The 25,956-nt window shown below is 42.8% G+C and overlaps 1 protein-coding gene across 2 annotated transcripts in view; it reads right to left on the bottom strand.

Moving 5' to 3' along the window:
• The window catches only part of syn3.L (synapsin III L homeolog), a 174,404-nt gene that overhangs the window by 98,279 nt on the left and 50,169 nt on the right, over positions 1-25,956 (bottom strand). For both annotated transcript variants that reach the window (XM_018240835.2, NM_001085735.1), the window contains 3 exon segments: positions 23,006-23,097; positions 8,531-8,687; positions 5,914-6,003 (listed from right to left, as the gene is read on the bottom strand). In XM_018240835.2, coding sequence (XP_018096324.1) covers positions 5,914-6,003; positions 8,531-8,687; positions 23,006-23,097 — 339 coding nt within the window.

Genomic DNA, 25,956 nt, shown 5'->3' with positions numbered 1-25,956 from the left:
GATCTGATTTTTAGAGGAAACTTCACTTGCCAGTGGAAAATCTGATCTTGCATGTATAGCAACCTAAAAGTGGTAAATGGGGATCCCAGATCGGGACAGATTAACTAATTCCTACAGTAGAATAGCCTGGCACTCCATGATTCAAGCTCTCTTGAAACAGGAATAAAACATAGGGCTGTTCCTGCTGAATTGTGCTTAGTACAGGGGATACCTATGCTGCCATAGTTTTATGGGATCTCTCTGTACAGACTATGAACAAACTTAGGTACTGTTCCTGCTGAATTGTGCTTAGTACAGGGAATACCTATGCTGCCATAATTTTATGGGATCTATCTGTACAGACTATGAGCAAACTTAGGAGACTGTTCCTGCTGAATTGTGCTTAGTACAGGGAATACCTATGCTGCCATAGTTTTATGGGATCTCTCTGTATAGACTATGAGCAAATTTAGGGACTGTTCCTGCTGAACTGTGCTTAGTACAGGGGAATAACTATGCTGCCATAGTTTTATGGGATCTCTCTGTACAGACTATGAGGAAACTTAGGAGACTGTTCCTGCTGAATTGTGCTTAGTACAGGGGAATACCTATTCTGCCATAGTTTTATGGGATCGCTCTGTACAGACTATAAGCAAACTTAGGGGGGATGTTCCTGCTGAATTGTGCTTAGTACAGGGGAATATCTATGCTGCCATAGTTTTACGGGATCTCTCTGTACAGACTTTGAGCAAACATAGGAGACTGTTCCTGCTGAATTGTGCTTAGTACAGGGGAATACCTATTCTGCCATAGTTTTATGGGATCGCTCTGTACAGACTATAAGCAAACTTAGGGGGATGTTCCTGCTGAATTGGGCTTAGTACAGGGGAATATCTATGCTGCCATAGTTTTACGGGATCTCTCTGTACAGACTATGAGCAAACTTAGGGGGCTGCTACTGCTGAATTGTGCTTAGTACAAGGAATACGTATGCTGCCATAGTTTTATGGGATCTCTTTGTACAGACTATAAGCAAACTTAGGGGCTGTTCCTGCTGAATTGTGCTTAGTACAAGGGAATACCTATGCTGCTATAGTTTTATGGGATCTCTCTGTACAGACTATGAGCAAACTTAGGGGACTGTTCCTGCTGAATTGTGCTTAGTACAGGGAATACCTATGCTGCCATAGTTTTATGGGATCTCTCTGTACAGACTATGAGCAAATTTAGGGGGGATGTTCCTGCTGAATTGGGCTTAGTACAGGGAATATCTATGCTGTCATAGTTTTACGGGATCTCTCTGTACAGACTTTGAGCAAACTTAGAGGCTGTTCCTGCTAAATTGTGCTTACTACAGGAGAATACCTATGCTGCCATAGTTTTATGGGATCTCTCTGTACAGACTATGAGCAAACTTAGGGGCTGTTCCTGCTGAATTGTGCTTAGTACAGGGGAATACCTATGCTGCCATAGTTTTATGGGATCTCTCTGTATAGACTATGAGCAAACTTAGGGGCTGTTCCTGCTGAATTGTGCTTAGTACAGTGGAATACCTATTCTGCCATAGTTTTATGGGATCGCTCTGTACAGACTATAAGCAAACTTAGGGGGCTGTTCCTGCTGAATTGGGCTTAGTACAGGGAATACCTATGCTGCCATAGTTTTATGGGATCTCTCTGTACAGACTATGAGCAAACTTAGGGGACTGTTCCTGCTGAATTGGGCTTAGTACAGGGGAATATCTATGCTGCCATAGTTTTATGGGATCTCTCTGTACAGACTATGAGCAAACTTAGGGGACTGTTCCTGCTGAATTGTGCTTAGTACAGGGGAATACCTATTCTGCCATAGTTTTATGGGATCGCTCTGTACAGACTATAAGCAAACTTAGGGGGGATGTTCCTGCTGAATTGGGCTTAGTACAGGGGAATATCTATGCTGCCATAGTTTTATGGGATCTCTCTGTACAGACTATGAGCAAACTTAGGGACTGTTCCTGCTGAATTGTGCTTAGTACAGGGGAATCCCTATGCTGCCATAGTTTTCTGGGATCTCTCTGTAGAGGCTATGGGCAAACTACGTCTTTAGGCTCTAATATATGTTAGACAAAGAGAGAATAAGAAAACTTTATAGTAGCCCTTGATATAAGGTAGATTTAGTATAATGGACTGATCCCCATGGCCATATAAGGCCACATTGCCCCTAATAGTTCCGTAACCATATTAAGGCACAAGGTCACAGCTGACTTCTAACATTGTCGTACTTTAATGCAAATTATTTCTTAATATTTCTGAGTTTTAACACAAGTGACATCACTAAGTAACTGCTGACATCACGCACCATTTATGAGCAGTTCTATATCTATTACCAAAGCTGATTACGCCCCCACGCTTTATCTAAAAATACATGTTTGTCGTACATTCCTTAATACTTTCCCAGAGTTTAAATTCTCACAAGGGCTTAAATCTGCGTTTGTCTGGAAGAAGAAAAACGGTTCTCATTCAAGAAAAAACGCTCCCAAAACTAATGTTACCAATTATACCTATGATTCCTACTACCCCTTCTTTTTAAATCCCCTGAATAATATATAACGGCAATTACTAGTGTCATGGGGGTCGAGGAACGCAGCACAGAATCTCCATTTTTGAGACAGACCCAGAACAGATAACGTAATAGATGATGTCCAAGGTAATGCTCATGGGAGGCATAATTGAGCCCTATGATCAAGTGCAGATAATGTTCCCCTCATATTTTGAGGCAATTACAGTGTTTTCATGTATCTATGGATCTAACTGCATTCAGTTCTTCAGAGCAGACCAGACAGATGTATTTCCACTGCCACAACTTGTTACAAAGAGCCATGTATAGACACAAAATCATTCTTAATAGCATCAGTGTATGTTCAGTTTTACATCTATTTTAGCACTTCACAATTTTGCCCCACATTGCCAAAATTTCACATTTAATGTTATAGGTCTATAGCTCCATACAGACAATATCCCATCACTACTATAGGCACCATCTCTTCCTTCCTACTTTCCAGAGACTATTATCCACTGTTACTATAGACACCATCTCTCCCTACTATACCTGCTATCCCACAGTCACACTCCCTTCCCAGAGACTATTATCCACTGTTACTATAGGCATCATCTCTCCCTACTATTCCTGCTATCCCACAGTCACACTCCCTTCCCAGAGACTATTATCCACTGTTACTATAGGCACCATCTCTCCCTACTATACCTGCTATGCCACAGTCACACTCCCTTCCCAGAGACTATTATCCACTGTTACTATAGACACCATCTCTCCCTACTATACCTGCTATCCCACAGTCACACTCCCTTCCCAGAGACTATTATCCACTGTTACTATAGGCACCATCTCTCCCTACTATACCTGCTATCCCACAGTCACACTCCCTTCCCAGAGACTATTATCCCACTGTTACTATAGGCACCATCTCTCCCTACTATACCTGCTATCCCACAGTCACACTCCCTTCCCAGAGACTATTATCCACTGTTACTATAGGCACCATCTCTCCCTACTATACCTGCTATCCCACAGTCACACTCCCTTCCCAGAGACTATTATCCACTGTTACTATAGGCACCATCTCTCCCTACTATACCTGCTATCCCTCACTCACACTCCCTTCCCAGAGACTATTATCCACTGTTACTATAGACACCATCTCTCCCTACTATACCTGCTATCCCACAGTCACACTCCCTTCCCAGAGACTATTATCCACTGTTACTATAGGCACCATCTCTCCCTACTATACCTGCTATCCCACAGTCACACTCCCTTCCCAGAGACTATTATCCACTGTTACTATAGGCACCATCTCTCCCTACTATACCTGCTATCCCACAGTCACACTCCCTTCCCAGAGACTATTATCCCACTGTTACTATAGGCACCATCTCTCCCTACTATACCTGCTATCCCACAGTCACACTCCCTTCCCAGAGACTATTATCTCACTGTTACTATAGACACATCTCTCCCTACTATACCTGCTATCCCACAGTCACACTCCCTTCCCAGAGACTATTATCCACTGTTACTATAGACACCATCTCTCCCTACTATACCTGCTATCCCACAGTCACACTCCCTTCCCAGAGACTATTATCCACTGTTACTATAGGCACCATCTCTCCCTACTATACCTGCTATCCCACAGTCACACTCCCTTCCCAGAGACTATTATCCACTGTTACTATAGGCACCATCTCTCCCTACTATACCTGCTATCCCACAGTCACACTCCCTTCCCAGAGACTATTATCCACTGTTACTATAGACACCATCTCTCCCTACTATACCTGCTATCCCACAGTCACACTCCCTTCCCAGAGACTATTATCCACTGTTACTATAGACACCATCTCTCCCTACTATACCTGCTATCCCACAGTCACACTCCCTTCCCAGAGACTATTATCCACTGTTACTATAGGCACCATCTCTCCCTACTATACCTGCTATCCGAAAGTCACACTCCCTTCCCAGAGACTATTATCCACTGTTACTATAGGCACCATCTCTCCCTACTATACCTGCTATCCCACAGTCACACTCCCTTCCCAGAGACTATTATCCACTGTTACTATAGACACCATCTCTCCCTACTATACCTGCTATCCGAAAGTCACACTCCCTTCCCAGAGACTATTATCCACTGTTACTATAGGCACCATCTCTCCCTACTATACCTGCTATCCCACAGTCACACTCCCTTCCCAGAGACTATTATCCACTGTTACTATAGGCACCATCTCTCCCTACTATACCTGCTATCCCACAGTCACACTCCCTTCCCAGAGACTATTATCCACTGTTACTATAGACACCATCTCTCCCTACTATACCTGCTATCCCACAGTCACACTCCCTTCCCAGAGACTATTATCCACTGTTACTATAGACACCATCTCTCCCTACTATACCTGCTATCCCACAGTCACACTCCCTTCCCAGAGACTATTATCCACTGTTACTATAGGCACCATCTCTCCCTACTATACCTGCTATCCGAAAGTCACACTCCCTTCCCAGAGACTATTATCCACTGTTACTATAGGCACCATCTCTCCCTACTATACCTGCTATCCCACAGTCACACTCCCTTCCCAGAGACTATTATCCACTGTTACTATAGACACCATCTCTCCCTACTATACCTGCTATCCGAAAGTCACACTCCCTTCCCAGAGACTATTATCCACTGTTACTATAGGCACCATCTCTCCCTACTATACCTGCTATCCCACAGACACACTCCCTTCCCAGAGACTATTATCCCACTGTTACTATAGGCACCATCTCTCCCTACTATACCTGCTATCCCACAGTCACACTCCCTTCCCAGAGACTATTATCCACTGTTACTATAGGCACCATCTCTCCCAACTATACCTACTATACCATACCCAGAGGCCTTCAGAGTTTAAAAAAGTTTGTTTCCAATTGTGTCCTTGCTAATCCATTCAAATTAAAAAAAACTCTGAAAAGCATTTAATTTTGTTTAATTTTCAGTGTGATTTTTCACTTTGAGGCATGTTACATGGCAACTCCACAGGTGAGCAGATGGTTTGCCTCTGCAATAAATGGCCCTGATCATTTGCCAAACCATCCATCTCCCTCTTCAAAGAGGAAAGAACATTTCCATGAGTTTAGCCTCAAGGGAAAAGCACACAACTTTCTAAGGAGGCAGCAAAGTCCTCAGTAACAATATTATGAGAGGGCTGAGCAGTGTAGCGTTTCTGAGTAACCACAGTATAGAAATAAGATTAATCTGACCAGTGATGAGAATTTCCTTGAAACAATAACCTTGCCCCCAGCCACATATCAGTTTGGAATCACTTTACCCTCCTTCATCTCATTATAAAGACCATGTGAGACATGGGCGACACTCACCATCTGCTTGTGGTTAGGGAAAAAGGACTGATCCACCAAGGGAAACTTGTCAGCACCCAGCCTCTGAAAGATCTTTATGAGCTGCGAAAACTGGAGAGACAATGACAGAAGTTAGAGCTCCAACCACAGGCGTGCATAACGGTGCCAAATATTTCAAACAGGAAGGTTATTAATTCCCGATCAGGTCATTAGTTCACAGTGGAATTGCGAGCAGTTTCGGGAGACGTGCAAAAACGCGAACACAGAACTGGGTGTTGTGTGGATTTGCTGATTTGACAAAGGAAAAGAAGGAACAAAAAAAAATGGAGTCAAATAATAATGGCGAAATGTGTGAATTTTTAACTTTAACAATTTTTTGCTCAGTGCGATTTATTTTGGGGATAAAGGATTTGGATTGGTGTTAGTGCTCAACGCTACTGCTGTGTTTTAACACCCAACTGAAAATGAAGGTGTATGACTGCTCAAAGTGGTCCAACCAGCACCAGGCCTTTTTGCTGTCTCCCAAGGGAGCGACTGGGCTGAAACTAGAGATGTAGGTACTCGGCGTCCCCCCTACTAGGCACCTACCTCTTCTGCCCACTCCTAGTTCCAGCCCAGGGTCCAACACATTCAGATGAACCCACACAAATGTCAACTTTGATAACTTTAATGCCTTTGGCTGTCTGGAAAGTGTTGATAAACGGGAAAAACTATAGGAGTTTGTTTTTATCTTCCCCTTATACTTTGATCTCACCAGAAACCATTAGACTGACCTAGACATAGACTTAATCTTTTAATCGGTTTCCATCATTATATCTGTGCATTTTTCAGGATCATGCTAGACCTGTTCTTGTATATCAACCACAACATTCAAATCATAGCAAATCTTACATCACAGCTCCATCTTGCCTCTAATTCCCTGATCTCAGTTCAAGTTTCCAGTTTGTTCTCATCACAACACATAACTTTCATCTTCCAGCTTGGTTCCTTCTGGAAGATCCTACTAGACCTGTCCCTATATCCCAGCCACAGTTTTCAAATCATATTAAATGAATACTTCAATCTTAAAGGATAAGTAAACCTTAGAAATAAGTGAATGTAAATTTGCAATGTACATTCATTATTTTTTTTTTTTTTGGATTCCAAGATATTAAGGGATACATGTGCTGTTAATATGAATGAATTTTGTTCCAACAGCGCCACCTGCTGGTCATTTTCCCACCAGTCTGACCAGCAAGTAGTCAAGGAAGTTGTCAGGAGAAAGAAAGAGGCTGATGTTCTTCTGCTTAGGAATAAAATTAGAAAACTTTCTCACATCTTTCCTAAGCAGAAGAACTTTAGAGCAGCCTCTTTCTTTCTCCTGACAACAGTGAATTAGCATTGTCCTAGCGAATCTACGCCTGGCAAAGTGTTGCTCTGTGAGCCAAGCCGTCGCTGGCGAAATTTCGGAGGTTAGTGAATGTGCCCCATAGCATTTCTCCACTGATGGACAGTTAACCCCGCCCCCTGTGTGCTCACCATAACATAGGATTCAAGCAGGGGAAGCGGAGAGGCAGTTTGAGGCAAGGGAGGGATGGACAGACAGGGGAGGGATGGACAGACAGAAGAGGCAGGGAGGGCCGGACAGGAGAGGGAGGGAGGGAGGGACAGACAGGGGATGGACGGACAGAGGAGGCAGGGAGGGCCAGACAGGAGAGGGAGGGACGGACAGTAGAGAGAGGGTGGGACAGACAGGAGGCAGGGAGGGATGGACAGGAGAGGGAGGAACAGACAGTAGAGGGAGGGAGGGATGGACAGAGGAGGCAGGGAGGGACGGACAGAGGAGGCAGGGAGTGACGGACAGGGGAGGGATGGACAGACAGGGGAGGGATGGACTGACAGAGGAGGCAGGGAGGGCCGGACAGGAGAGGGAGGGAGGGAGGGACAGGGGAGGGATGGCCGGACAGAGGAGGCAGGGAGGGCCGGACAGGAGAGGGAGGGAGGGAGGGACAGACAGGGGAGGGATGGACGGACAGAGGAGGCAGGGAGGGCCAGACAGGAGAGGGAGGGAGGGACGGACAGTAGAGGGAGGGTGGGACAGACAGGAGGCAGGGAGGGATGGACAGGAGAGGGAGGAACAGACAGTAGAGGGAGGGAGGGACGGACAGAGGAGGCAGGGAGGGACGGACAGGGGAGGGAGGGCCGGACAGGGGAGGGAGGGCCAGACAGAGGAGGCAGGGAGGGATGGACAGGAGAGGGAGGGAGGGACGGACAGGGGAGGGAGGGCCAGACAGAGGAGGCAGGGAGGGATGGACAGGAGAGGGAGGGAGGGACAGACAGGAGAGGGAAGGAGGGAGGGAGGGAGAGACGGACAGAGGAGGCAGGGAGTGCCTGACAGGAGAGGGAGGGTCAGAGGGGGTAGGCAAGACGTACAGAGGGGTGTGAATCCGAAATAGGGGTAGGCAGAAAAACTTGAGCAGGCTCCTGCCCAGCGCCCCCACAGTGTTTCTTCTGCCTACCCTTAGTTCCGGCCCTGGATCCATTATCCAGAAGACCCCAGGTCCCGAGCATTCTGGATAACAGGTCCCATACCTGTGTAAATATCTTGCTATTTTGATCCTACCCTGGCACATATACACAGGCAAAGTCAGACACCTACCACCCAGGGCTTGCTGCAGAAGTTGTATATGGAATACAGGGAGTTGACACTGGGAATGTTCCCATACTGCAGCCCTATCACCAGACTCCGAAAATCTTCCCCAAGCGTCATACTGTAGGCATGCTGTCGGATCAACAGGAAGTCTGGTTTGAAGGACCTGGGGGACAGAAAGAATAAACACGGTAAATCAGATCATTCCTGGGAATCGACATTTATCATTTTTATACGGATGATGATGAAGATGCCTGGTTTGCTTAGACACAATGGCATAATTATAGGGGGCCCAATTCTTGCTTTTCCCCTCCTAACTAAATAATGGGCCACCTCTACCCTAGAAATACATTTTGCAGCTGTTTGCTTGTTGTCTGCGGGATTATTCAGGATCCAGTGGATTTTGATTTACAGAGAAATTAGAAGGCGGGCTGCAAATGCAGGTGGAGGAATGTGGCCCTTCCGCAAGGAAATACCAGATCTGAGTTGACACAAAGCAGAGAGTCCCGTGAACAGGTCCCCAAGTAGACATTTGGCAGCACTTGACCTCTGCCCCCTTCCCCGGTGTTGGTACAAGGAGGGGCAATTAACTGCTTTGACATGGGGATTTGATTGCAAACAGGAAGCACTTGTCCTGACCAGCAGCCAAATCCAGTACTTAGGCCAAAAGAACAAAGGAAAAGTGTGATCCCTGCCCATATCTTTAGTAATATCAGCTCTTAGCTATCGAACTTATGAAGTGCATACGCCCGACATTTGAAAACAAGAAAGAGGGATATAGTGAACAGCTGCAGCACGGTGGAAATTTTGACCACACCAATACCATGACCATAAAAAAACATAGAAAGACAGAAACCATTAAAAACCCAGACATGCCAGTAAGATCACTGCAGAAATAGCCATTGAGCAGCCCATTAACCCCCAGTAAGATCACTGCAGAAATAGCCAATGACCACTCCATTAACCCTCAGACATGCCTGTAAGATCACTGTAGAAATAACTAATGACCACTACAGACATGCGTGTAAAATCTAGGGATGCACCGAATCCTGGATTCGCTTCGGGATTCGGCCAGGATTCTGCCTTTTTCAGCAGGATTCAGATTCGGCCGAATCCATCTGCCCGGCCGAACCCGAATCCTACTTTGCATATGCAAATTAGTGGTGGGGAGGGAAATCACATGACTTTTTGTCCCAAAACAAGGAAGTATAAAAAATTTCCCCTTCGCACCCCTAATTTGCATTTGCAAATTAGGGTTCAGATTGGGTTCGGTATTCTGCCGATTCTTTCACAAAGGATTCGGGGGTTCGGCCGAATCCAAAATAGTGGATTCGGTGCATCCCTAGTAAAATCACTGTAGAAATGACTAATGGCCACTCCATTAACCCTCCCAGACATGCCTGTAAGATCACTGCAGAAATAGCCAATGACCACTCCATTAACCCCCCAGACATGCCTGTAAGATCACTGCAGAAATAACTAATGACCACTACAGACATGCGTGTAAAATCTAGGGATGCACCGAATCCTGGATTCGCTTCGGGATTCGGCCAGGATTCTGCCTTTTTCAGCAGGATTCAGATTCGGCCGAATCCATCTGCCCGGCCGAACCCGAATCCTACTTTGCATATGCAAATTAGTGGTGGGGAGGGAAATCACATGACTTTTTGTCCCAAAACAAGGAAGTATAAAAAATTTCCCCTTCGCACCCCTAATTTGCATTTGCAAATTAGGGTTCAGATTGGGTTCGGTATTCTGCCGATTCTTTCACAAAGGATTCGGGGGTTCGGCCGAATCCAAAATAGTGGATTCGGTGCATCCCTAGTAAAATCACTGTAGAAATGACTAATGGCCACTCCATTAACCCTCCCAGACATGCCTGTAAGATCACTGCAGAAATAGCCAATGACCACTCCATTAACCCCCCAGACATGCCTGTAAGATCACTGCAGAAATAGCCAAGTAGCACTCCATTAACCCGCAGAAATAGAAATAGCCATTGCGCAGCCCATTAACTCCCAGAAAGATCACTGCAGAAATAGCCAATGACCACTCTATTAGCCCCCAGACATGCCTGTAAGATCACTGTAGAAATAACTAATGACCACTGCATTAACCCCAGACATGCCAGTAAGATCACTGCAGAAATAGTCACTGACCACGCCATTAACCCCCCAGAAATGCCTGTAAGATCACTGCAGAAATAGCTAATGACCACTTCATTAACCCCAGACATGCCTGTAAGATCATGTAGAAATAGCCAATGAGCACTACATTAACACCCAGACATGCCTGTAAAATAACAGCAGAAATAGCCAATGAGCACTACATTAACCCCAAGACATGCCTGTAAAATAACAGCAGAAATAGCCAATGAGCACTTTCTTAACGCCCAGACATGCCATTAAGATCACTGCATAAAAGGACAGATTGAAAGAATTGCCTCACCTACTACTGCACAACTGAACCACAAACTTGTTCTTTCATAAAACTGCTCCCATGTTGCTTGTTTCTCTCTGCCTCCCTTTGCCCAACTTGAAACCACTCTCCATCAAACCCTGCAACAGGGCAACTGTGTATGTAATATTAACCCCCTAACTGGCCAAATTAGGATCTGTGGGCATTTTTGCTGCATCTGCTGTTTGGGAAGATATATGAAGATTTTGGGTCATTCTTTGCATCTTAATGGAGTGGGAAATAACTGACAATGGGAGATGAACCTGTTAGTAGGGGTGACTAGGTAAGAGGGGCTTAAATCAGGGAAATTCACATCAAAACATAAGAGTTGTCATGTCTATAGTAGGCTTAGATCAAAGCAAATTTATTTCTGCAATAGAATGGACTTACATTACAAGCTAGTGGGTATCCAGAACAGCTGTAGAGGGTCCAGGGAATTTTAAAGGGGTTGTTCACCTTTAAATTAACTGTTAGTATGATATAGAGAGGGATATTCTGAGTCAATTTGCAATTGGTTTTCATTTTTTATTATTTGTGGTTTTTGAGTTATTTAGCTTTTTATTCAGCAGCTCTCCGGTTTCTAATTTCATCCACCTCGTTGCTAGGGACCAAACTAACCTAGCAACCATGCATTGATTGTAATAAGAGAGAATATGAATAGGAGAGGCCTGAATAGAAAGATGAGTAATAAAAAGTAACAATACCAATATATTTTCAGCCTTACAGAGCATTTGATTATTAGATGGGGTCAGTGACCCCCATTGGATAGACCAAAAGAACAAGGCAAAATAATTCAAAAACTATTAAAAAAGAAAAAATGAAGTCCAATGCAAAAGTTGCTTAGAAGTAGCCATTCTATAATGTACTTAGGGTGAGGGCACATGCTCAGATTCGGGCAACAAATCTCTTCTTCTTCGGGGTGACTAATCTCCCTGAACTGCGTCCCGCCGGCTAGAATGTAAATCGCCGGCAGGCAGGGATGGACTGTGGGGCCCGGGGCGCACCGATGCTGCTTTCCCAGGGCCCCCCTCTGGACACCTGTCCTCCACCGCACATGTGCGTTTTTTGCCACGCGGGCACGTTTTTTGATGCGCATGCGTGATTTTTACGCAGCCCAGAAGGGAGATCGTGGCAGGTTGGCAGGAAAATTTTCCATGGAGCAGGTCTGGGCCAACGGGACCCACAAGAGCCGAGGCCCACCGTGTTTTTTACTGGTGTCCCACCGGCCCAGTCCGACCCTGCTGGCGGGATAGCACTCGGAGCGCTATGTTTTCCAAAGTCGCCCGAAGTTTCCTCTACGCTTTTAAGTATGGGATATTATGTACAACTATAGTTCAGCTAGATCTGGGCTTCCTTGGCGCTGGTCTGGTTATTAAAGTGGCCATTTATTTTTATGGGGTCCCTAGATTTTCAAAGGCTCCCTGAAACCAGTCCATCTCCACTATATCCTTCAAGCCGCCTTACACTGGATAATGTCAGCGACTGTTCTCTAACCCCGGCATATTTACTATAAGGATTTTACCTGCTAGTAAATCAGCGTTCCTGACACTAAGGTTGATAAAGCAGCTGTTCCACAGCCCTATTGTCGCCTGCTTTCATTTATAGCCTTCCTTGTGTACATGCTCTATAACATAATATACATACATATATATATATATATATATATATATATATATATATATATATATATAAACAAAGGAAAGTTGTGCTCACCACTATTTTTTAAAACCATTTGGCGGGGGTGCAATGAGGCTGTGACCACAAAATACATATAGTCAAACACAAGAGTCCTCTGCACTCAACCCATTATCAATATATTTTATTTTTAAAAAATAGTGGTGAGCACAACTTTCCTTTGTTTGTTATAGTTTATACAGGAGCAGTGACCAGCTCCATGTTGTAGCTCCCACCCTTCCCAGCTATAGTCAGGTGATCCCACTGGTGTCTAATAAAAGGGCAGCCAAGTTTGGGAGTTTTACTTTGAAAGCAGCTAGTAAGTTGCAGGTAAAACGTATTCGTCCCTTTTATAAAATGTATAATTAAACCATAGAATTCTTAATGAATCAGATGAAAATTGAGCATAGGACTGGCCAGATATGGGATGACTTTGACGTAGTTGGCCAGCTTAAATATATTGCAATATATGGACAAACAATCCCTGTTTTGTTTAAAGGGTAAGGCATTTTTTAGTAGCAGTATGCACAAAATGTCGCTGTCTTAAATATATTGATAATGGGTTGAGTGCAGAGGACTCTTGTGTTTGACTATATGTATTTTGTGGTCACAGCCTCATTGCACCCCCGCCAAATGGTTTTAAAAAATAGTGGTGAGCACAACTTTCCTTTGTTTGTTATAGTTTATACAGGAGCAGTGACCAGCTCCATGTTGTAGCTCCCACCCTTCCCAGCTATAGTCAGGTGATCCCACTGGTGTCTAATAAAAGGGCAGCCAAGTTTGGGAGTTTTACTTTGAAAGCAGCTAGTAAGTTGCAGGTAAAACGTATTCGTCCCTTTTATAAAATGTATAATTAAACCATAGAATTCTTAATGAATCAGATGAAAATTGAGCATAGGACTGGCCAGATATGGGATGACTTTGACGTAGTTGGCCAGCTTAAATATATTGCAATATATGGACAAACAATCCCTGTTTTGTTTAAAGGGTAAGGCATTTTTTAGTAGCAGTATGCACAAAATGTCGCTGTCTTAAATATATTGATAATGGGTTGAGTGCAGAGGACTCTTGTGTTTGACTATATATATATATATATATATGTGTGTGTGTTTTTACTCCTGCTGGGTTTACGTTCCAGTTGCAGAGGAAGAAAATGACTTGCACATTTCATGATTTGCCAATATTCCCCAGTGTCTGAGAGACTTAGCTAAAATGTGGTTGGTAGGTGTAGTTCATCAACTTTCATAAAGGATAATTAAACCTTAAAAATGAATAAAATTGATGAGGGTGCTATTGTAAGAACTTTTGCAATGTACATTCATTATTTTTTTTTATTTCAAGATATTAATGGGCATGTAAAGGCAAAAAAAATTCTCAATATTTTTCAATATTTTTTTAATATTTCTTTAATGAAAAAGAAACCCATCTCCAATATACTTGTACCGTTTTTATAAGAAACCTGACTGTATTCAGGGAAATTCTCCCTTCATTTACTGCTGTGGATAGGAATTATCAGACGGTCCCTAACTGCTCTGCAGGGAAACAATCATACTTATGAACAGCAGGGGGAGCCCCCGCCTTACTTCCCAGCCATGCAGAACTCAAGCAGCTTTGTTTGTTTCCCTGTAGAGCAGTTGGTGACTGTGTAGAGATTTGTATTGGATTTTATTTTTGCCTTTACATCCCCTTTACTGTTTCCAACTCCAGCTGCAGGGACAAAGATCATGGAGCCAGATTTAAACAGATAAACTGGGATTCTATTTGGAGGATTATTTTGCTGCAGCCACTGGTTCTGCAGAGTTGGAGAAAGTTTGTGTTAAACAATACAAAAACTATAAAATCCACATTAGATTACATGACAACACAGGACCCAGTGCAGTCTGTATATTCGGATTATTAATAATCTTGTTGTATCGACTTCTGGCAGATATTATTTGACTTGTGCTGTTTTGATAATTTATGATGATTCCTAAGCAGCCCAGACCACACTGAGCATGTGCACAGTCTTGGTCTTGCAAAGATGTATAACAGAGTTACAAGATGGTGACCCCCTGTAGCCAACTTTGAAAGCATAAATCATTTGTTTGATTAGGCTTGTGGTGCAGTAAGTTCATGTTTATGTTTAGTATACAAAATACAGCATTTCTAGCCTTATTCTATTTTACACTTTACTTCCCCTTTAAAGGAACAATGTTTTATATTTCTTTTCCCCCGTGCTAGAGGCCACGTAATGCAAGAAGCTCTCTTTGGAGAGATGGTTAAAGCAATGGCTGAGATTTATGGAGGACTTATGCCAATATATGTGAGCACTTGAAGCATTATTTTGTTTCTCCCTATACAGAAGTATCTTACGCTCTATCAAGGTGTGGACACATATACATGAATGTCTGAGAATGGGACAACTTCCCCTTTACATCACAATGGCCTTGTTTCAAGGGCTGCCGTCTCTTCACGTCACACAAAAATCAGCCTTCTGGCCTGAAACGACCGTCACCGAAACCGAGACCACTGCATGTGAATCAATGAATCCAGCTCCCTAGGTAAACCCCCCCCCCCCATAGAAATAAGGGTGGTGTCTGTTTGGGAAGGAAATTCCTGTCTGTCTGTCTGAAGAACAGCCAAACATTCTCCTGTGGTTAAAAGCCATACCTTAATATCATTAAAAGGGGAAGTTCACCTAAATAAACACTTAAAGCGATAGCAAGGCGATGGCACTTGGGGAGATTCCTAGTGTTTTGCCAATGTCAAGTACAGAGCAAGGGAGTGGCAGAATGCTGGGAATTGACTGTAGATTGACTTAAATGGTAATTGCCTGGTCTCTGCCGGTGCACTTGTGGGTAAGGTGATTTTATATTGTGTTATCGTTTGCAATAGTTAAAAAAAAAAAAAATCGGTATGTCATCACTGAGGATGTGGTCAGTCAACAGTAGACTTAGATTTATACAGACATAACATTAGCTGGGAAAACCCTTAAACTGATCATCATTTTCTCACAGACTATACAAAGAGATCCCATAAAACTATGGCAGCATATGTATTCCTCTGTACTAAGCACAATTCAGCAGGAACAGTCATTAAGTTTTCTCATAGTCTGTACAGAGATATCCCATAAAACTATAGCAGCATAGGTATTCCCCTGTACTAAGCACAATTCAGCAGGAACAGCCCCTAAGCTTTGCTCATCTAGTCATGTAACAGACAGCTACCTAATAGTCATTTTCAGCAGCCAGTGCAGTACAGCTTGCCAGGAGTCTGCACCATCCAGCAAATACACATTACTAAGCAGCCATAAGCGAGGTATCGGGCAGCAGACAACAACTAGTGCCATTAGCTAGCCACAATAACTCTTCAGCCAGATAACCCCAGATCCTGAGATTTCACCTTAGTCTATCATCTAAACACGAATCACACTGCTCTACATGACTGAAGTCACACAGACCACATCCGCCAAGCTGGAATTTCTCCAAACCTATGTAATTCCATACTGACCCAGACGCAAGGCAACAATTCGCACTTCACAAAGTTTGCTTTCATAGTCTGTACAGAGAGATCCTTATAAACTATAGCAGGCATCAGGTATTTCCCTGTACTAAGCACAATCTGCCAGACAGACCTGAGTTTTCTCATAGTCTGTACAAGGAGATCCCATTAAAACTATGGCAGCATAGATTCCCCTGTACTAACCACAATTCAGCAGGAACAGTCACCCTTAAGTTTGCTCATAGCTGTACAGAGAGATCCATTAAAACTTATGGCAGCATAGGTAGCCCTGTACTAAGCCACAAGTTCAGCAGGAACAGTCCCTAAGTTTGCTCATAGCCTGTACAGAGAGATTCCTATTAAAACTATAGCAGCATGGTTATTCCCTGTACTAAGCACAATCTTGCGGGAACCAGACCCTGAGTTTTCTTCATAGTCTGTAACAGAGAGATCCCATAAAACTATGGCAGCATAGGGTATTCCCTGTACTAACCACAATTCAGCAGGAACAGTCCCCTAAGTTTGCTCATAGTCTGTACAGAGAGATCCCATAAAACTATGGCAGCATAGGTATCCCCTGTACTAAGCACAATTCAGCAGGAACAGTCCCCTAAGTAAGACAGGTCTGACTTCTTCATTTTTACCTCTAGAAAAACACACTTGTAACACAAATATATCAGTAACAGTCAGTACATTTGTCAGTATGTCAATACACAAGTATATATAACCTAGAGTACATGTTCATTCACCGAGAGGGAGAATATAACTATCATTTTTAAAGCCTGGATTCTTATTTTGTAAACAGTCAGTGGGTGCTCATTTAAAAGGGGATCCTTACCTCAAAACAGTCCTTTGCATACCAAAAGAAAACACCATTCTAAGCAACTTTCTGATGTGCATTAATGAAAAATAATCAAGTGTTTTTGTAAATGTTATTGCTATCGAAAAGCGGACTCCGTTTACATGCTCTGCACTGTTGGTTCTGAATCCTGAACACCAGCTGATTTTAAAATCTGAGGGAGAACCGGCCTCTGCATGATTCTTTCAAGAGTCGGAACTAGAGAAAGTGGTGACTTTCAATCCATTGAAATTGTTGCAAATAGAGACATATTATTATTTGAGAAGTGCTGGGGTGCAGGTATTTTGTATGCTCTGTATCAATAAAATAGTAGTGAGTGAGGGCAGAGAGAGTTCAAGATTCCTACAGTGAATATGACTGTTCATACACAGGATTCCAAATAAACAGGGACACACACACATACACATATTAGTGCTAACATGCAGGTACCTGCAGCATCACAGTTCAAGGAAAATACCCCCCTCCCCCCATTATATAACAGAAGGAATGAAGAATAAAAAGCACATTTCACTTTCCAGAGGTGCTGAACCACCGTTTGTGCAGCTGCATATTTTTTTGAGTGAAGAATGTGTTTATCTGCCCTTTAATTAACCCAGCGAGTTCCCAGGAGAACAGGAGGGTGCGGTGAGATTCTAGCCATAAATAGATCAGAAAAACTGTCATCTGTCAACTTATTGGGGTTCATTCTATAAAGGTGGCACTAGTGGTGTTACGAGATGTTACTGGGCCCTATAACTTATTCAATTTAGTACCCCAAAAAATTGGTTGACGTATTCTACAAAGATATATTAAACGTACTCATTGATTAGGGCCTTATTATTTTTTTTGATCACGCCCATTTTTGTGGCCACACCCCCTAATTACCATGTTCGTTTTAAAATTAAAATTTGCCAGGTTCCAAAAGTCTGACATATTTCTGTGTTTTTTTTCAGTTATTACAGTTTTGCTAATGAAGGTGAATTGCCCTTTAAGCTGCGAGTCTAACTTCTCCCAAGGGACCTGTTATCTTGTATTGTTAAAATCACTTATTTGCTTATCTCGAAATTGTTACAGAAGTATCTTATCTGCTGCTCATACTGTTCTGGGCTCTCTGCCAAAACGTTGTTGAGAAACTTTGTTTCTTTTTCTGGCTGTTCAGTGCAGAGAAAATCGGGACTACAAACGAGGGACTGCAGGTTGAGCTGTTAAAAGAGAGACTGTCCCTCTAAAAACAGGACAGTTGGGAGGTATGCCACTGGCCTTAATGGGCCCTATACAATCCTGAGCCCCCCTGCAACCGCAGGGTCTGCTTACGCCCCTCACACTCCGGAACTCACTCATACATTCACTCACATACATGCTCACACGTTAACATACATGCCTTTACTCACAATACACATTGTCACAGACAGTAATGATCTTATTCTTATGTGGCCAAAGTTGATCAATGTCCAAAATGTAGATTTTACTTTCTTTCAGCTGCCAGCGGTACTAACTCATACACGGTATAATTAACACATCAATTCAGGAATGCCATGAACAGAGTTAAATACAGGGCGCTGCTGCTTTCTTTACTGAAAATGACAGCTGTTACACTCGCCCAAAGCAGTGCACGAACGTTACCCCCCCCCCCATTAAATAGACTTCCCACCCTTAGCAATAACATAATAAATAAAACAACTGTTAAACTCCCTGAGTCTTGATGGGTAAGTCACGTTTTATGTAAAGGAAAAATGTATAACATGCTGCTTTGCCTCCTATTCATTACATCAGCTGAGGAATTTGCCAAAGCCTCTAGAAGAACAGCTCCATCTAGTGGTCAAAGAGATAGAAACATTGGGACTTCCTACTATTTACAAAGTAAACTAATGTATAAAAGGAAGAGGAATCCTGTCTTTATAGAGGAAGGAACTTGTTTAAAGGAAACGTTGACTTATCCTTTTGTTTTTATTTACATTTACGTAAGCAGATTTCTAAACGGCGTTCAATTTTCCTTTATTTAATCAGCAGTAACTGAAATGCCATAGACAGGAGGAGAGGTAAGGCATTTTACTGTTACCATGCTGGACATGCTATCGCTCTGCCACATACTCTGCCTACTAGATAGGTTTGAACAGCGTCGGAATGGGCCATCGGGACACAGGGAAAAAAACCCTTGTGGGCTCTGCCGTCCCAGATCAGCTCCATTCTGATCTACCCTCCCAATCGTAGCAACATCAGAGCTTATGTGCAGTGCAGGGAGGGAGGTTTGCTGCATTGGGTATTCATTGGGTTAGGTATTCATTGGGTTGGGTATTTATTGGGTTGGGTATTGATTGGGTTGGGTATTCATTGGGGTGGGTATACATTGGGGTGGGTATTCATTGGGTTGGGTATTCATTGGGTTGGGTAATTATTGGGTTGGGTATTCATTGGGTTGGGTATTCATTGGGTTGGGTATTCATTGGTTTGGGAATTCATTGGGGTGGGTATTTATTGGGTTGGGTATTCATTGGTTGGGTATTGGGTTGGGTATTCATTGGGTGGGTATTAATTGGGGTGGGTATTCATTGGGGTGGGTATTAATTGGGGTGGGTATTCATTGGGGTGGGTATTAATTGGGTTGGATATTCATTGGATTGTGTATTCATTGGTTGGGTATTGGGTTGGGTATTAATTGGGGTGGGTATTCATTGGATTGGGTATTCATTGGGTTTGGTATTCAATGGGTTGAGTATTCATTGGAAGACCTGATGGTGACCTCACAACTGGGGGGCCCGAGGCAGCAGCCCTGGTGGGCCCTAGAACCCTTAGTCCCATGCTGGGTTTGAAGTTATTTAATGTGACTTTCCTTAAGATACCCATACATGCCCAGATTATGTCAGGCCAATTTTAACCATACTACCAAACCATCTGGAATTTTGGGGATGGTGACAACTCCTCTTCACTGCAGTTCCAAACAATTAGGCTGTCAACCCAGAACAATATGAAAGTTACCATGCACATGTACTCATACAGTATCCGTCAGTTCCACCCATGTGCCTTCTGGTTGGATAGAGGAAGGTCACCCAGTGCATGGCCACCCTTACTCATACTGTCTACGAACATTATTTATATGCGTCCCACCCCTGTGGTGCATGTTGCTGGCTCTCTGCTGGATTTTGATGTAGATGTTGTTTGGGTGGAGAATAAAAGATACAAATTTCAAAAGGAAAAATATAGAATTTTCTAGCTTGGAATCATCTTGTGTGTCACAGGGGACATGTGGTGAGCGAATGTGCACGGAGGAGTGACTGATGGACCTACAGGGTGGATAACACACACTTGGGACTCGTAACACAAGCCTGCAGCTGGGAAAACACAGCAAGCTCAGGGAAAGCTTGTGGCGACAGGTTTATGAAGGAATGTCATACTCAGGGGCCAATATCTTTTAGGAAGTGCTCCTCCACCTCGACCGAAATAGAAAATCATGAATGATTGGATGCTGGAGTTTTGAAAAAAAAGTTTAAGCTAATTATGTGTTAAAGGAACAGCACAAATTATAAATAAGACCCTTGCTTTGAAAAGGTCAAAATTAGTCATAGTAAATATGTTGACAGAACTTTACATATATGGCATAATCCATACTGTTTATCAGCAGACAAGGGTTACAACTCTATTTACAAAAAGTGGCAAATATCAAAAACATATGTATTTTTTTAACATTTCTATCTTGCTGCCTCGTACCTGGAATTCCATCCCTGAATTCCTCCATAAGGGACACTCTCTCAACCCGTCTGATGTATCCCTGAATTCCTCCATAAGGAACACTCTCTCAACCCGTCTGATGTATCCCTGAATTCCTCCATAAGGAACACTCTCTCAAGCCCTCTGATGTAAGACATAAGAGGGGTTGAGAGAGTGTCCCTTATGGAGGAATTCAGGGATGGAATTCCAGGTACGAGGCAGCAGGATAGAAATGTTAAAAAACATACATATGTTTTTGATATTTGCCACTTTTTGTAAATAGAGTTGTAACCCTTGTCTGCTGATAAACAGTATGGATTATGCCATATATGTAAAGTTCTGTCAACATATTTACTATGACTAATTTTGACCTTTTCAAAGCAAGGATCCGAATCCTGCTGAAAAAGGTCGAATCCCGAACCGAATCCTGGATTCAGTGCATCCTTAATTTGAATATATATTGGTAAAACAGGACCAGTGTATTGGCCCATCGGGATACCTGGAAAACTCAGGTGTCAGTGGGCCCGCATGCTGCTAAACATTTGGCATATTTCATGGTCATTCTTTATTTCTATGAGAACAAAAAGGCTAAACAGATGGAATAATAGATTATAGTATTATAGTATGTAAAGAAAAGAGACTAGGAGAATAGAGGTTGAGTGAGGAGAGGAAGAATAATAGTGGTGAGAGTGGGCCCCTGGTCTAAGGTTTTTGGGTGGGCCCCTGGTGTCCCAGTCCGTCACTGAACAGGACAACCTCTAGATATGATTGGGGCCCTACAACAACTTTGCTGTGGGGCCCAGTAACATCTAGATACACCACTGGCTTCAAGTATTAAACAGATTTAAGTGTAGAATATATGAAAATGTCAGTACAATACTGTGTTAATAATAAGGTTTGGGCAGCAAAGAAAGAATGTGTACACTAAGGGACAGCATGTACAAGACCTCTTTAAAGTCAGACGTACAAACTAAATTTAACAGCTAAATATATCTAACAGAGGACAAAGGGTCAATTCTGGTGTAAAATGCGGGAACGGGTAGTGTAAAATCCGCGAAAAAGCACCCACTAAAATGCACCAGAATTGGTGCAACCACAAAAGAAATAGTGTAAAACGTGGGAATGTACCATTGAGGTTTGACCGTACTTGAACTTTATCTAAATCCTGAACACATTTGTAGAATAAACAGAGGGTGCTGACTGTAAAAAAGTAGTATGAGGTATCACTCTCTCTTGCTATGGATAATGTTTCCAGTATGGAAGGTAATATTTCTAATACAGGTAGAACCCGTTATCTGGAATGCTTGGGACCTAGGGTTTTCTGAATAAGGGGTCACCATGGGGTTTGGGTCACCATACATGTCTACTAAAAAAATAATTTGAATATTAAATAAACCCGACCGGCTGGTTTTGCGTCCAATGAGGATTAATTATATTTTAGGTGGGATTAAGTACAAACTACTGTTAAAATTGGCATTACTTGTTTCAAATGCAGTTCTAAGTGATATGATCTTCCTGTAATTCTGAGCTTTCTAGATAATGAGTTTCTGGATAACAGAGTCTATACCTGTACTTCTAAACATTTGGCAGTATTCAGCCACTTTCCTCTAAGGCTGGGGTTCCTAATCTGTGGGGACAGGCCAGTTATTGTGCCCACTGTACAGGCTGTAAACTTGTTTCATTCCTTTATATAAGAGCAATTATTTATTTGTCTAAGTCTCAAGTGCTTCCTGGTTACCTCACAGGACACTTTCCCTCATTTTGTAATTGGCTGGAAGTACTTCCTGGTTACTGCACATAACACTTTTCCTTACTCTCTCATTGGCTGTAAGTACTTCCTGGTTACTGCACATAACACTTTTCCTTACTCTCTCATTGGCTGTAAGTACTTCCTGGTTACTGCACATAACACTTTTCCTTACTCTCTCATTGGCTGTAAGTACTTCCTGGTTACTGCACATAACACTTTTCCTTACTCTCTCATTGGCTGTAAGTACTTCCTGGTTACTACACATAACACTTTTCTTTACTCTCTCATTGGTTGTAAGTACTTCCTGGTTACCACACAGAATACTTTTCCTTACTCTCTCATTGGCTGCAAGTACTTCCTGTTTACCTCACAGGACACCGACTTATTACAGCATCCACAACACAATTAGCTGTCACCAACCCGCCACAAAAAAGTCTTCAGATACAAAATGGCTGGGTAGGGGGGATTTCTGTGAAGCAGCCCGGGTCCCCCATCATGAATTCCTCATGATGGGATATACGTTCTTAGGCAATGTACAAACAGACACATTTATCTCCCACAAGCTGGTGCCTTTACTTACTTGACCACCTTGGTTCCGTTTCTCATGACCTGCATGTCCACCATGCACCCCCCATTCACATAGGCAGCCAGGTTCAGCTCGGAGAATTCCGCCTGAAATGAAGCCACAAAGAGGGAGAGTCAGTAGAGGATTTTTGTTGGTGACTCTTGATGTACAGTAGTTGCTTTTGGATGAAAGCCAACTCCACTTTTCTTCAATCCAGGTTACATTTGCATTGTCCTTCATTAGACCTGCTACCCCACATAAAAAGGATCATAAATGCTTCCTACCTAGTCTACCTGGCTTAAAAAGTATTCTGAGTTGTCTTTAAGAAGGGTTCAAATGTTGTGACCCACAAATGAGCAGCTGCTGGTAGGTAGAGTGGTAAGTAATTGAGCAAGATTACAGTACTAAGGTAAGAAAATGACAGTATGACAAGATGGAGATAGTAGGACAAGATGGAGACAGTAGGCCAAGATGGAGACAGCAGGACAAGATGGTGACAGTGGAAGTGATGTGTTGGAGACAGCAAGGCAACATGGTCACAGTAGCTAAAAATCAGTAAGCCAAGATGGAGACGGTGGGGTGAGATGGAGAGAGTAGGGCAAGAGGCAGACAGTAGGACAAGATGGAAACAGTAGGACAAGTTGGAGTCAGGGGTGCAAGATGGAGACAGTAGGATAAGATGGAATCAGTAGGCCAAGAGGAGACAGAGGGGCAAGATGGAGACAGTAGGACAAGTTTGAGACAGAAGAGCAAGATGGAGACAATAGGACAAGATGCAGACAGTAGGATAAGATGGAGACAGCAGGGCAAGATGGAGACATTAGGACAAGATTAAGAAAATAGGACAAGATGGAGACAGTAGGACAAGATGGAGACAGTAGGATAAGATGGAGACAGTAGGATAAGATGAAGACAGTAGGACAAGATGGAGACAGTAGGATAAGATGGAGACAGTAGGATAAGATGGAGACAGTAAGGCAAGATGGAGACAGTAGGACAAGGTGGATATAGAAGGACAAGATGGAGACAGTAGGACAAGATGGAGACAGTAGGATAAGATGAAGACAGTAGGACAAGATGGAAACAGTAGGATAAGGTGAAGACAGTAGGACAAGATGGAGACAGTAGGACAAGGTGGAGACAGTAGGACAAGATGGAGACAGTAAGGAAAGACGGAGACAGTAGGACAAGATGGAAATAGTAAGGCAAGATGGAGACAGTAGGGTAAAATAGTCACAGCAAAGCAAGATGGTGACCATGGGTTGATGTGTAGACTGTAAGACAAGATGGAAGGCAAGAATGGCAATTTGGTCACCGAAGCAAAATTGTAACAGTAATCCAAGATAGCAACAGTGGGGTGAGATGGAGACAATAAGGCAAGATCTTATCCCATCTGCAAGACCCTTTCCACAACACACTTATCTGCTAGTAAAGGCTTAAAGGCACAGTAACCCTACAAAGTGGCAATATTTAATTCTATTTTATTGATACGGTATATATCTGTTGCTCCAGCACCTGCAAATAAAAAATATTTTTGGACAGCCCCTGCCTTATCTTATACGAGCAACTCTTCATCCTGAGCAGGTGTATAGAGAACCATAAATGACCTCCATTTCATTCTCTAGTACTCATGAGTGCCCGAAAGTCTACTGGAACCTAAATGGCTGCCCCCAAGTAGCTTTTTATAGAAACTATAATAATAACTTCTAAATTAAATCCACGTGCTCAGTCTGTTCAACCTAAAAATGAATTAAAGGGAAAAATACTCTCGCTTGGGTGAATAGCTACTTTTTCACACAAGCATTAAATACCACAATTCACTGGAAGCCCAATAAATAGGGCAAATGTGCCCAATCTTAAAGGGATACTGTCATGGGAAAACATGTTTTTTTCAAAACGCATCAGTTAATAGTGCTACTCCAGCAGAATTCTGCACTGAAATCCAATTCTCAAAAGAGCAAACAGATTTTTTTATATTCAGTTTTGAAATCTGACATGGGGCTAGATATATTGTCAGTTTCCCAGCTGCCCCCAGTCATGTCACTTGTGCCTGCACTTAAGGATGGAACTACTTTCTGGCAGGCTGTTATCTCTCCTACTTAATGTAACTAAACGTGTCTCAATGGGACTTGGCTTTTACTATTAAGTGTTGTTCTAAGATCTACCAGGGAGCTGTTATCTTGTGTTAGGGAGCTGCTATCTGATTACCTTCCCAATATTTTTTTTAATTAGGCTGCTGGGGGTGAAAGGGAGAGGGGTTGATATAACTCCAACTTGCAGTACAGCAGTAAAGAGAGACTGAAATTTATCAGAGCACAAGTCACATGACTGGGGGCAGCTGGGAAACTGACAATATGTCTAGCCCCATATCAGATTTCAAAATTGAATATAAAATAATCTGTTTGCTTTTTTAAAAAATGGATTTCAGTGCAGAACTGCTGGAGTAGCACTATTCACTGATGCGCTTTGAAAAAAAACATGTTTTCCCATGACAGTATCCCTGTAATTCAAATCTGCAATTAAATAATCTGCCATTTTAATTGTTCTTCGACAGTGCAACTTCCTCTCAACCTCATTTGCTATTCTGAGCAATGGTGGGAGGAAGAGAGGATATTTAACCAGATTCTCCCTCCTGCTGAAACCCTCTGTATAATTAATGCCTCCATATCAATAAGCCCGGGGTGCAGTAATAATAACAGTAAGGGGGTTGCACATGAATTAAAGGAAGCAAAAATCCATTTGTATTTTCTTGTAAAATCAAAACAAAAATGATTTATCCAATGAACGCATGGTGTGTGCCCTGTAGGAAAGGCTAATTTGCTACAGTATAAACACACTCCTTATTAAAGGGGTGGTTCACCTTTAAGTCAACTTTTAGTATATTATACAATGGCCAGTTCTAAGCATCTTTATAATTGGTCTTCATTATTTATGTTATAGTTTTTGAATTATTTGCCTTTCTCTTC

This window comes from Xenopus laevis, chromosome 3L (assembly GCF_017654675.1).
Source record: "Xenopus laevis strain J_2021 chromosome 3L, Xenopus_laevis_v10.1, whole genome shotgun sequence".
NCBI lineage: Eukaryota > Metazoa > Chordata > Amphibia > Anura > Pipidae > Xenopus > Xenopus laevis.
Note: the sequence above shows the minus strand (reverse complement) of the source record. Positions and strands in the feature narration are given on the sequence as shown.